Raw genomic sequence first — 14,020 nt, forward strand, 5'->3', positions numbered from 1 at the left:
TTTTTTAATTGGCTAAAAGATTAATAAGGAAATTTTACCATCAGAGAGCAAGTTAACCAGAAATATATCTAAGTGTTTATAGAACTATTAAAAAATGAATTAGTTCACTACCGGTGACGGTCAGGTGTGAGTGGTAACGCACAGGGCAGGGCAACTCCTGCTCAAAGGCATATGAAAGAGCTCTCTTGACCCAATATTGGATGTAATTTTGACAAAAAGGTGCAGTTGAAGGTTGGAGGAGCGGTTTCCCCCAGGAGTGGTATGTTCGCCGGTAATCAAACCCGGCAGAAGATGGTGAGAGACCTGGCCAAAGAGTTGGAGGAAATGTGTGGCGCAGCAACCGGTGTAAGAATGGCTATGGGGGAAGGGCTGATGCAAGGTGGAAAGCCCCAGATGGAGCAATTGATGGCTTTCATTAAGGAGGAATTCTGCCAACAGGGGAAAGAAATGTGGGAGGATCGCTCGAAGGCCATCGAAGGAGCTGCGGCACTCCTGAAGAGTTCAATGGAACAGGTGGAGAAGTGCTTGGAGATGCAGGGGTCGCTGATTTGAGAGATCAAAAGAGTGATCTCAGACCACAGCAATCGTGTGGTGGCACTGAAGGCGGAGTTCTTAGGAGACCTTTGCAAAACGTCGAGGACAAAGGTGGAGGAGCAGGAGAACACCTCAAGATAGCAGAACCTGTGATAGGGCAGCACGGTAGCACAGTGGGTAGCACATTTGCTTCACAGCTACAGGGTTCCAGGTTCCTGGCTCAGGCCACTGTCTGTGCGGAGTCTGCACGGGTTTCCTCCGGGTGCTCCGGTTTCCTCTCACAAGTCCCGAAAGATGCGCTGTTAGATGAATTGGACATTCTGAATTTTCCCTCTGTGTACCCGAACAGGCGCCAGAATGTGGCGACTAGGGGCTTTTCACAGTAACTTCATTGCAGTGTTAATGTAAGCCAACTTGTGACAATAAAGATTAATATATTCTATATTACAGTGAGCCTCCATGAAGGAGTGGAAGGTGTGAGTGCCACGTGGTACATCTCAAAGATGCTGCCAGCGCTGGTGACAGAGGGGGTGCTAGATAAGACCACTGAAATGGACCGAACGCACAGGTCTCTGAGCTGGGGAGCTGCCGCGGGCAGATCGTGAGACTCCACAAATTTATGGAGAAAGAAGGTCTTGCGTTGGGCCAGGGAGAAGTGCACCTGCAAATGGGATGGTCCGAATATATCAGGACATTGGAGCAGATTTGGCAAATCGGCGGGCAGAGATCAACAAGGCAAGGCGGTGCTGTACCGGCTCCAGGTCAGGTTTGGGGTGCTTTACCTGACAAAATTATGGGTGACGTTTGAAGGCTTGGAATATTACTTCAAGACCCTAGAAGCAGCAGAGGACTTCATCAAGGAACATAAACTGGGGAAGAACTGAGTGGACAATGATTGGAAACCAGGGTGCTGGTATCTTGTAATGGTATTTTGGGAAAGCATTTGAAGTGGGGGGGGGGATTGGGGGATTTTCACTCCCCCCGATTTGGAGGGGATCCTTTTTTGGGTTTGCTGTTGGGATTGTAAGGGGTGGTAGGGGTGAAAAGGTTATGCGGGAATGGATGTTCCCATCCTCCCCCACCTATTGTTTTATGGGGCTGTTTATGTTTAGCGGTTGCTTGTTTGCTTTCTGGGAGGAGGGGGGTGATCTGGAGTTCAGGATGAGTCTTTGTTTGGTTGGAGGAGGGCAAGGTCAGCAGGGAGCCTTCTTCCCCGAGCTGAGGAGTAGTGGAGGGAGGGGGAGGGAAGGTCATTGTGAGGTGCCTTTGTGCAGTGGCTGCCACACTAGCAAGTAATGCTCGTGAACAGAAGTGAGGTAGGGGAGAAGGCAGAGAGCTGGCCGGGGGTTGGGGGTTGACGTGACGTGGCAAGGGTGAGGAATGACATGGTAAGGGGCGGAGAGAGGGGGCATCTGGGATGGGCTAGATACAGGGAGGAAATAATGGGGCTGGAGTTAAGTGGGGAAGATGGTGGAGGGGAATGGAGGCGTAAGCCTCCGGTAAGGTTGGTAACGTGGAACATCCGGGGACTTAATGGACCAATTACAAGATCACAAGTGTTTGCGCAGCTCAGGAGCTTGAAAGCAGAGGTGGTTTTTCTGCAGAAGAAACACCTCCGCGTGAAGGACCAGGTTACGTTAAGGAAGGGGTGGGTTGGGCAGGTTTTCCAGTCAGGGTTTGATTCAAATTCGAGGGGAGTGACAATTTTAATGAGCAAAAAAAATATGGGATTTGTGAGTGCGAAGGAGGTGAGGGATCCAGGTGGGGATATGTGATTGTGAGTGAGGTATTGGAAGGGAGGCTGATGGTGTTGGTAAACGTGTATGCACCAAATTGGGACAATGTGAGTTTTATAAGGGGGTTGTTGGTAGCGATCCCAGATTTGGCCACCACCAGTTGATCATGGGAGAGTTTAATTGTGTCTTTGATTGTGAGTTTAATTGTGCCTTAAAGCTGACTCTTTGTCAGCTTTGACAAAGAGTCATCGGACTCGAAACGTTAGCTCTTTTCTCTCACTACAAATGCTGCCAGACTTGCTGAGATTTTCTAGCATTTTCTCTTTCGTTTCAGATCCCAGCATCCACAGTAATTTGCTTTTATCAAGATGTCAAAGGAACATAGGAATTAGAAGCAGAAGTAAGCAATTCAGCCCCTCGAGCCTTCTCCACCATTCAATCGGATCATGGCTGATCTCTTCATGGTCTCAAATCCACATCCCTGCCTGATCCCCAAATCCCTTTAACCCATTTTTAAAAAATTGGAAATATATCTATCGCTTTCTTGAAACTATTTAATGACTCAGATTCCATCACACTATGGGGCAGTGAGTTCCACAAATTCACCACCATCTGCGTGAAGTAGTTCCTCCTCATCTCAATTCTAAAATCTACCGTCTCTCAACCTATATCTTTGACCTCTCATTCTTGACATTCACGAGTGGTGTGCCACAGGGATCAGTACTGGGACCTCAACGATTTGCAATTTATATAAATGACTTGGTGGAAGAGGTGGCCGCCAAATTTACTGATGACACAAAGATAGGTAGGAAAGTAAGGTGTGAAGAGGACGCAACGGGCTACAAAGAGATAAAGATGGGTAATGTGGACAAAGATCTGGAAAATGGAGCATTAATGTGGAAAAATGTGAAAGTGTCCATCTTAGCAGGAGAAATATTATCTAAATGGTGCAAGATTGGAGAGTTCAGAGATGCAGAGAGATCTGGATGTCTTAGTGCATGGATTTCAGAAGGTTAGCATGCAGGTATAGGAAATTAATTTGAAAAACTAGTAATGTTATCATCTATTAAGGGGAATTGAATACAAAAGAAGGATGGTTATGCTTCAATTACAAAGCACTTGTGTTACTCAAGGCAGATATTAGGAAATTGGGTCCAGAATTAGATTGAAGATGTAGCAGGCAATTTAGGGCTTAAAACGACCGAGGGAAATACTGCTAGTACGGAATCAGAGGAATACGCCCACACCCGGCCGAGTTACGTTGCCCCAGTCAGACTTAAACTCATTAGTGGGAACACACAAGATGCCACAGATCCATTGTCTTTAGGGACACTCTTGTCTGACCAACTGTTAGCACATTAGAGTCTGATGACCTCTTTACCAAACTAACTGGGAGGTTAGTTTAATATCAATAGCATGCCTCTGTTCTTTTGTATAAATGGGAGTGGACAATTAAACAGCCAAGATAACGATGATACGGGAGTCTGGAAACTCCAGGGAACCTTTGTTTGAGGGGATGGGCAGAGCTTAAAATCGAATTTTGAACAGGTACAGGAGCAAGCTTTGGGAAGTGACCGAGCAGTTCATGAAAGTTGTCACAAAAGCTGGCTTTGGAAAGGGGTTTTGCAAGGTTTTCCTGAAGAGATGAAAAACTGCTTCGTAAATGCAAGTATTTTCTTGGTCTTCCTGTATAAGTGGCATGAGAGCTGCAGGTTCTGTTAAAGTGCTGTTTAATGTGAACTAGTGTGTCAAGGTTAAGAAACTACACATAATCGGTTATTGTTAGGATTGAAGTTTAAAAGTTTAAATATTGTTTTCTTGTCTTTTGTTTTAATAAAGTTAGTTTATAAAATAACCAAGTCCCATTTCTTATATCATCACTCCTGGAACAAATCAATATTTCCATACCATCATAAAACTTTTAAAAAAGTTGTGGCCCTGATCCAGTCACTTAACCACTGTTGAGAGCTGACCGGGCATTTGTAACACTCAAGACCACATCTGGAGTACTGTGTACAGTATTAGTCACCTCATTAATGTATAAGGACGCAGTTCAGAGAAGGTTTATCAGATTAATAGCTGGAAAGTCTGACAGCCAATATAAAGAAGATTAGGATTATTGCAGATATCACTTTCTTCCAAACCAAAGTAAATGCTCTCATGAACTCAACACTCCGTCACCTCCTCCAGTCTTACAATTCTGATCTGGTTTCTTGCATATCTCTGATTTTCACCACTCCAGATGTGCCTTCAACTTTCTAGGCTCCGAGCTTTGCAACTCACTTTCTAAATCTCTCGGTCATTCCTCAAGTCATTCCTGAAAAGCTCCCATGACCAACCTTTTAGTCACCTGTCCCAGTGGTATCTTAAGTGCACTGGTGTCAAATTCACCAATAACACTCCTGCAAACTACCTTACGAAGTTTTACTATGTAAAATTACTATAAAAATAAAAAGCTGTTGTTGATGTACGAGTAACAAAGGCCCCTCACTACACCTTTCAGGAGATATCCGGTATCATTTGTCTACTTGGGTCACTCTATGGGCTTTTCTTTTCAACTTTTATCATATTTTTATAAAAAGTGGGACTCGTGAACAACTGGTTTCACCCCTCAGAGCCAATACATATCTGCCTCTAAAGTTTCAAAGCAGCATCAGGACCCAAGCTTGTTTAAGCTCACTAATGTGAAAACATGCTTGAAAATTAAAATAAATTAAAAACCATCATGAGTTGGACTTTTTAGTGAAACACGCCTACGAAAATGTGAGTGATGACAGCAATAGGAAAGTTTTTGTTTTAAAATGCGGCTGTGGGACGGCTTAGAAAGTTCATGCAAAAATGATGACTGAGCGTTGTAAAATCTAAATTTACCTGTGAATGCATCCTATTTGATGAATATAGTCCAGTGCCTTCAAGACTCCGTAAAAAATATGCGCAATGAGATTTTCACTCATGCCTCGAGTAAAATATAACTTTAACAGGCTGCTGGCAGAACCTACACAAGGTCAGAAAGGCAAGCTCAGGACATTCATGTTTATTGATTAAATGTGGCTTTTAAGTACAATATGCAGAACACACAGCTCTTTGTCCTGATGTTACCTTACCGTAAGCCGTGAATCCTATAATGACCCATAGCTCGCTGCCCTGTGCAAAAGCAGCTCTGTGTGGCAGAATGTTTGGGTGTCGGAGAAATTGCCAGACAAGAAGCTCATTCTGAAAGGAAAGCATAAATTCGCTAGTTAATGTAGTACTGTTTTAAAGTTGGGCATGGTTAGCGAAACATGTAGACAGCACATTTTCCTGCATTTGGGAAACAGGCTGCATTCTTCCTTCAACATATCAGCAGCAATTGCTTTTCTTTCAAGGCCACATCCATCAAATGTGGAGCATGATCATGTTCACTAGCCAACTTGCGTTTCCTAGCAAGGTGCCCCTGCCAGCTCTCCTTCCCCCACATAGAGAAAACAAACACAAAGGCCACCCACATCTTCCAAACTCCCAGCACGGAGTAATCACTCAAACCGAAAATAATCAAATTCCAACCAATCACCACACAGCCCCAAACCATCCCTTCTCAAACACAAGTTCAGGAAAAAAAAAAGAAACAATAAAGTTAACACAGCCAAAGTCCAAACTAATTTCAGTCCCAGTCAAAGAACAAAGAATAATACAAAACGGGAACAGGCCCCACAGCCCGCCAAGCCTGTATCGGCCATGATACCAACCTTTGCTAAAACTCTTAGCACTTCCTTGTGTCGTATCCCTCCATATCCATGTGTTTGTCAAGGTGCCTTTTGAACGCCATTAATGTATCTGCTTCCACATACTTCCCTGGCAACACGTTCCAGGCACTCACCACCCTCTGCGTAAAAACCCTGCCTCGCACGTCTCCTCTAAACTTTGCCCCACGGACCTTTTAACCCATGCCCCCTGGTGACTGACCCCTCCATAACAATTCTATCAATGCCCCTCATAATCTTGTAGATCTCTATTTGGTCACCTCTCCATCTTTCTAATGAAAACAGTCCAAGTGAAGAATAAATAACAATACAGCACAGGAACAGCTTTCATGAACGCCTCCGCCGTCTCAAAGTAGAAGTAGAAGTCCTTGGAGTTTTGTGCAACCCTCATCGTCGCTAGGTAAATTACCCCAAACCTTACGTTGCTTTTGAACAACACCACCTTCTCCTTCGCAACAGCTCCGCTTTGAGATCCTGGTATATACGAATACGATCTCCTTCCCACCTCAGCTTCACCCATCTCAGCTCCTTTTCCTTCACCTGAATGTGGAAACATACTATCACCACTCTCATTCGCATTTGGTTTCAGCCGAAGCGACCGGTGAGCCCTATATAGTTCGTAGAGGGAGGAGGGTCCTTCTTCTCTCCCATCAATTTGGTCAACATCTGTGCAAAGTACTGAGTCAGCCTCCAGCCCCTCAGGCAGTCCCACAGTCCCTCTGCCTCGTCACCAACTCTCCGGGTCCTCCATTTTAGCTCTCAGACCTTTGCTACTCTTCACCATGCTCCACAGCTTCTCACCTATCGAGGTGAGCTGGTCACTGTGCTGTGACAATACCTCCTCCACTTCCTTCAACACCTCCCCTTGCTCTGCACCGCCATCGATATTTTTGCCAGAACCACCTTCATCGGGGCAAATTTCTCATCCACCCACTCCTTGAGCGAGGCCATCATCTCCTTGCGATGCTTATCAAAGTGCTTGGAAAACAGCTGCTCAAACTCACTTGCCATCACCTCGGCAAGCTTATCCACCATGATGGGCCCGGCCCCACTCAGCGAGCCTGCTCCCGCCATTTTCCTCCTGCTGAACTCCCCATCTAATTCGCCGGCAGACCTTTGCTCGCCCCCTTTTTCCCCCCGGATTCTTTTTCTAGGTTTTCGACATCCTTTGATTGTCTTCGACTTTCCAATAAGTAATCATACAAAATTCTCCCCAAAAACTGGGTGCAAAGAGTAAAAATAAAATCTAGCAGGAGCCACCCAACGTGTAACCTCCACCTTGATGTTGCCACCGTAAATCCCCAGAGTAAGAGAGGCTGATTAAAGGTTCTATGCAAGAGATACAGTGGGCATTTGGGGAAGAACATTTTTATACAGCATGCGACGACCTGGAACTCCCCGTCTGCAAGGTGGGGGTGGGGGGAGAGAGGGCAAGAAAGCGAGAAAGACATGATGAATGATTTCAAAAAGAAGTTGGATGGGCACTTGATGGAAACAAATTTGCATGGCTACGGGAATGGAGAAGGGGGAAAAGGCATTCTTTTGATTGCTCAACAGAGCGCCATCAGGGACTGAATGGTCTCCTTCTGTGCTATGACTCTATGTCGAAATGGGTCACAGGTTTCAAGGAAAATGGAGCGGGAAGCAGGGGAGATAGTTCAGAGTTGGAATACACAAAAATTGGCCACATGATTGAGTGAGAAAGAATATTGTAGGCTGCACTAAGATATCAATGGGCTGGTCAGGTGGGCAAAAAGTGGCACATGGAATTCAGCCTCGAGAAGTGCGAGGTAATGCATTTGGAGAGGTCAAACAAGACAAAATATTACACAATAAATGGGAAGATGCGGAGAGGAGTAGAAGAAGTGAATGTGCACAGATTCCTGAAGGTAGCATGACAGGTTAATAAGGCGGTTAAGGGATTATGGAATCCTTTCATTTATTAGCTAAGGCATGGAATACAAGAGGTTATGCTGGAATTATATAAATCACTAGTTAGGCCACAACTTGAGTACTGTGTGTAGTTCTGGTTAACTCATTACAGAAAAGATGAAATTGCATTAGAGAGGGTACAGAAGAAATTTACAAGGACATTGCCAGGAATGGAAAATTGGATTAGGGTTGACCTCCTTGAAACAGAGGAAGCTAAGAGAGGATCGGTAGGGCCTATTTACAAGAGTCAGTGACTAAGGGACATAGGTGTAGATTTAAAGTGATTTGTTTGAGGACAGATGAGGAAAATACTTTTCATCAGAGGGGGGCAAGGGTCTGAAACTCACTACCCAAAAGGATGGTAAAGATAAAAACCCTCAACTCATTTAAAATATGTCTGGCTATGTACCTCTGCGCCGTAACCTGCAGGGCTGGAAAATGGGATTAGACTGGTTGGTCTGTTTGTTTTTGGCCGGCACAGACATGGGCCAAGTGGCCCTCTTCTGTGCTGTAAATGCTATAGGACAACATGTCAGGGTATTTAATCTAGTAAACATTCAATAAGTTTTAACAGATATGGGGCTGGATTCTCCGCTGGCGGGATGCTCCGTTTTGCAGGCAGCCCGGGTTTCCCCGACGGTGTGGGGCTGCCCCACAATGGGAAACCTCATTGACCAACTGGTGTAACGGAGCATCCCGCCGGCGGGGAGAAACAGAAATGTCACGCTGTGGGACGGAGAATCCAGCCCCCGAGCTCAATTAATCAATAAAAAGTACCCTTCTTCACATTTTTACTGTACTGACCTGCAGGGAGGCCAGATTTTCTTCAGTACAGGTGTCCATATTAGTGCGCTTCACAACAACCATTTTACCTGATGGGATGTGTTTGGCCAGATTCATCGTGGTTAGATTACAAAAACTCTTTCCTAACACACAAAATATAAAAATATCAAGATACAATAATCAAAATATTAGCTTCCATTGTCGTGGTTAAACCAGAGGCAAACATTAGTTCTGAGGGTTGAGCTAACGAACATTTGTCCATTACAAAGGGGTACGCTCAAGATAAAACATTAAAATGAAAGCAACTGAAACACCCATGTGCTAATACTCTCTGTAGGAGCACTTACCCGTAGGAGACTGGGGTTATCTTACTTATATCACATGACAAGGGATGTTTGGTTTGGTTCCTTGACCCAGATTAATATTCCCAAAAAAATCAAATTAAGATTCCAGTGGAGACTGAGTGTGTGCTGCACCGTCTGTGGTGTTGTCTTTTGGAGGATGTTAGATCAAGACTGCACTCAAAGGAAAGCTCAGGAGTTCTCACCAGTATGCTGGTCAGCATTAATCTATCAAATCACTAAAAACAACTGATCTGATCAGTATCGTCTTGGGACACTGCTGTACATAAATTGGCTGCTACATTTCGTGCATTACAGTGACTACACTTCATAAACTGCTCCATTGGTTGTGAAGCATTTGCTTTGTTTGAGAGGTTGTGAAAGGTGTTATATTAATGCACAGTCTTTCTTTATTGTCATACTGTAACAGACCTTACTAACTAGTTGATTCTTACTAAAACCTTCCTGTTACCAGCCAGGACTATGGTAATATAACCATAACACATGCATGTCTTAAACATTTTACTCTGTAGACTGTTTCTCTAAGCATGTACAATCTTTCCAGCAAGATCTTAAATTTTATATCTTCTCAGGCAGATATAAAACAAATCCCACAATGCTATCTAAAGGAAGGCGGGAAGTTTACTCAATGCAGTGGTCAACATTTGTCCCTCACGCAAAACCATTACCAGATTAACTGGTCGTTTATCTCACTGCCGTTTGCGCAATCTTCCTATACTTACATTTACAGCTGCATTACAAGAGTGACTACTTTTCAAAATTAAATCATATGGTTGTGAAGTACTTTGCAATATCCTGAGGACCTCGACAAGGACCTAAATAAATGCAAATCCTCTCACCAATCAAATTGGTTTCATGTGCCTTCCCCCACTACTGTTCATATATCATCCCATGTATGGTGCAAATTTCTAGATTGACAAAGTCACATTGTGCAGTGAAGCCATTTAATTGCATCATTAGTTTTTTTTTAAAGTTACCCCAGCATATCTGGTACTATTAAGAGGGATGAATTTATAAAGAGGTGACGGGTAAGTGTGCCATCAGAAAGTGGGTAGTACCCCATTAGAATATGATAATGTTCTATCTGATCAGCAAACTGTTGTAGAATCAAGCATTGCTCCAGGATTCCAGCAGATAATCTAACTTTATTGCTGTAGAGAGAGACTGCATTTGTTTTGGGAGGCATGCGAGAAACAGAAAATTGACCTCTCCTGGAGACGTTACCCTGAGATCTCTCTGCCTGTTCAGGTGCATTTAAAAGGTCACATGGTGCTATTCATCCAGGGAACATGAAAAGGCCCAGAGAATGCAAATCATTTGTTCAACATAGATGGGCAAATTGGGTGTTCCCTTATTGGCTTCAGATTCCTCAATTTAGGAAGAAATTCAGGCATACTTATCACCAATATCATTACAAACTGTTAAGAACAGGATTAGATTGATGGTAATACTGTTCATTGCCAATGAGCCTGCCCACACATTCACTTTAAAAAAAATAAATCTAGAGTATCCAATTCTTTTTTTCCCCAATTAAGGGGCAATTTAGCGTGGCCAATCCACCCATCTTTTTGGGTTGTGGGGGCAAGAGTCACACAGACACGGAGAGAATGTGCAAACTCCACGTGGACAGTGACCCGGGGCCAGGATCAAACTGGTGCAGCGTCGTGAGGCAGCAGAGCTAATCACTGCGCCGACCCACAGATTCACTTTTGATTCTCACCTGAAAAATGCCTAGCAAACAAGATACAATAGAACTGCAGTTCTGTGCTTTGAGAAGAAAGTGGAGGTTGAGAAACATAGCAGGCAATACTCTAGGTTTAGGTTCTATTGTGTAAATATGTGGAATTCTTGCCCACAGATCACATTGAGTCCATAAATTATGTCTAAAGGGTAGACATAATTTGCCTTTTTAAAAAAAAGAAAAATATTGAAGGGTTTGGGGAACCAGCACAAGAGTGACATTAGGCTAAGTACCATGAAGGAAAATAAACTGGCACAGATTAACTGAGTCAAATAGCCTATTTCTGTAACATAACCCCCAATGATTCAAGATTCAATCACTACGTAGTGTCAGAAGCAAATTTACTAAGTAATTTTACCTAGTTCAGATAATAGCTCATAATGACTGGCACTGGTAGCGTACATCATGTTAGCGTCACGCAAAGGGCTCTTTGAATGCACTGAAACCTCATTGTTCTGTAGAGGAAAACACATATTACTGGGTGAGTATGGGTTCAGGACTGGAAGGAGAACGACAGTGCAACTTAAATGTTATTCTTATGTTTTGCATCCAATGTCAAAACACTTCCAGGTAAGTTTTGTGAGGGCCACGAAGAATCCAGCACGAGTTTTCAGGATACAAAGAAATAACATTTATTTACAAATTAACATTATATGCAAACACAACAGCAGCAGCAACAACTTCTCTTGCTGCCAACTCCTCTCTTCCCGGTTCCAAACTGGCCAGCTCTATTTATGCAGGGAGTCTGCTAATGATTTATCCGCCCCCCTCATTGGGGAAGCTCATACTCCCACAGGATTGTGGGATTGTCATTAGTCCCCAGCCAATAGTAAGCAGGCAGGTTATAACATCCTATCCTCGTCACCAGTTTTGTGAGGGCCACGAAGAATCCAGCACGAGTTTTCAGGATACAAAGAAATAACATTTATTTACAAATTAACACATATATATATATATATACACAACAGCAGCAATGTCCCCAGCCAATGGTAAGCAGGCAGGTTATAACAGTAAGTTTTGTGGTAACAGGCAGGTGTGAGGGGGAAGGAAAACGCTTTTTCTTGGAATTAACCAAATATATGTATTTAAGAAATTTATTGCACAGTATTTAAGAAATATTGACAGTATTGCACAGTATTTAAGAAATTTATAGCTGAATTTTCCTCATCCAAAGGCAGGTTAGGAAGTAGAACCAGAAGCAAAGTTGGAAAATAGCTCTTGATTACCCAACGTGTTTGCCTCACTTGAGCTAGTTGGGGAATACGATGATGCCGCTGGGATGTCCCCAGTGGCAGATCAGCCCCGCTGAGCCTGGAAATCAGCTCCCCTTGATGCAGGAAGGTATTAAAGCCACCATTCAAACTTCCATTGGAATGCGACAGTCAGTTGCAAGCCATTGCGTAAAAAGAGAGAGAGGGTCGACCCACTTCCTGTAGGTGGCTTTTTCATAGAATTTACAGTGCAGAAGGAGGCCATTCGGCCCATCGAGTCTGCACCGGCTCTTGGAAAGAGCACCCTACTCAAGATCAACACCTCCACCCTATCCTCATAACCCAGGAACCCCATCCAACACTAAGGGCAATTTTGGACACTAAGGGCAATTTATCATGGCCAATCCACCTAACCTGCATATCTTTGGACTGTGGGAGGAAACCGGAGCACCCGGAGGAAACCCACGCACACACGGAGAGGATGTGCAGACTCCGCACAGACAGTGACCCAAGCCGGAATTGAACCTGGGACCCTGGAGCTGTGAAGTATTTGTGCTATCCACAATGCTACCGTGCTGCCCTTCTTAATTGGCTGCCAAAGGAAGATTGTGAGTGACATCCTGCCTCAGCTGCTTCAAGGTTCCTGATCCAGAATGGTGGTTGCCATCAGGATCCTGACCCAACCAGGCCAATCCAATCTTTAAATCACTTACAAAAAGCTGTAGCATTCTTAAATCGAATAATTTCCATACACGTCATGGGGTCACGGCCATTTACCTCCTCAAGGCTGCTCCACCATTCAACCTTAGCTGATTTACGACTCAGCTCATTCCAGGCTTTGACAAAGAGTCATCCAGACTCAAAATATTAGCTCCCTTCTCTCTTCACATATGCTGTCAGCCCTGCTGAAATTGTTCAGTATTTTCTGTTTTTGTTTCAGATTCCAGCATCTGCAGGAATTTGCCTTCACCATCCCATATCCCTTGGCTAACAAAAAGCTACCATCACAATTTTAAATATTAATTGATCTATCTTCAATTGCTTTTGCATAAATGAAGTCCGAACTTCTGCTGTGAAGAAATGCTTCATAATTTCACTCCTAAAAGGGCTTGGCTTTAATTTTTAAGATGATATTCCCTAATTGTACGACTCTCCAACTAGTGGAAGTTTGTTCTCCCAATCTATCCTACCTCTTCCCATTGACACCTTTAAAATTTTGAACAAGTCACTCCAGTACCATCTAAATTCCAGGGAACACAAGAATAGTTTGAATAATCTTGCCTCGTAATTCGACCCTTGGCAGTCTTAAGTGCCCTTCCCAGTCAATTTACTATGCATTCCCTGCAAGGCCAATATATCGTTCCTAAGATGCAAGATGTAGGAGCAGAACTATTCACAGTACTCCAGGTGTAATAAAAACAACCATAGGACACTCCAGCCAGTACGTCTCTTCAGCACTGCTTGGGACATTCACATTATCCCCGCTCTCAGTTTCCTGTCACGCAGCCAATTTCCTCACCAGGTTAATCATTTGCCTTCTATTCCATGAACTGCAACCTTAGCTAACACCTCTTAATGACTTTATCGAATGCCATTTGGAAGTCCATATAAATAACATGCATAGATATCCTGCTGTCCACTACTTTAATCACCTCTTTAAAAAAAATGTAAATCAGCTTCGTCAAACAAATCCATGCTTGTTCTTTCTGATCAGCTGAAAATGTTCAAAGGCTTCCAAACTGTATTTATGATCTGTCCAAGCAATATTTTAAATCCATGTCCAAAAGAAGGTTAACCCGTCCCAAATGTTTTGCATGGCAAATAATTCTCCATGCACGCATGCTCTGCCTGTGTCTCTCTCATAATACAGGTTACACATACATGCAATAAAGTGGAACCCCTTCCTAACACAACTGGACTTTTGAGAGTCAGAGGCGCTGAAATTGCCTTCTCAACCTTGAACTACTTAACTCAATCCAAT

The 14,020-nt window shown here is 43.7% G+C and overlaps 1 protein-coding gene across 4 annotated transcripts in view; it reads right to left on the reverse strand.

Moving 5' to 3' along the window:
• LOC119958972 (STE20-related kinase adapter protein alpha-like) overlaps positions 1–14,020 on the reverse strand; it is a 35,979-nt gene that overhangs the window by 6,960 nt on the left and 14,999 nt on the right. For all 4 annotated transcript variants that reach the window (XM_038787504.1, XM_038787525.1, XM_038787512.1 and 1 more), the window contains 4 exons: positions 11,187–11,283; positions 8,747–8,868; positions 5,375–5,483; positions 5,142–5,265 (listed from right to left, as the gene is read on the reverse strand). In XM_038787504.1, coding sequence (XP_038643432.1) covers positions 5,142–5,265; positions 5,375–5,483; positions 8,747–8,868; positions 11,187–11,283 — 452 coding nt within the window. The remainder of the gene's footprint in view (positions 1–5,141; positions 5,266–5,374; positions 5,484–8,746; positions 8,869–11,186; positions 11,284–14,020) is intronic.

This window comes from Scyliorhinus canicula, chromosome 2 (genome assembly GCF_902713615.1).
Source record: "Scyliorhinus canicula chromosome 2, sScyCan1.1, whole genome shotgun sequence".
NCBI classification, from domain to species: Eukaryota; Metazoa; Chordata; class Chondrichthyes; order Carcharhiniformes; family Scyliorhinidae; genus Scyliorhinus; species Scyliorhinus canicula.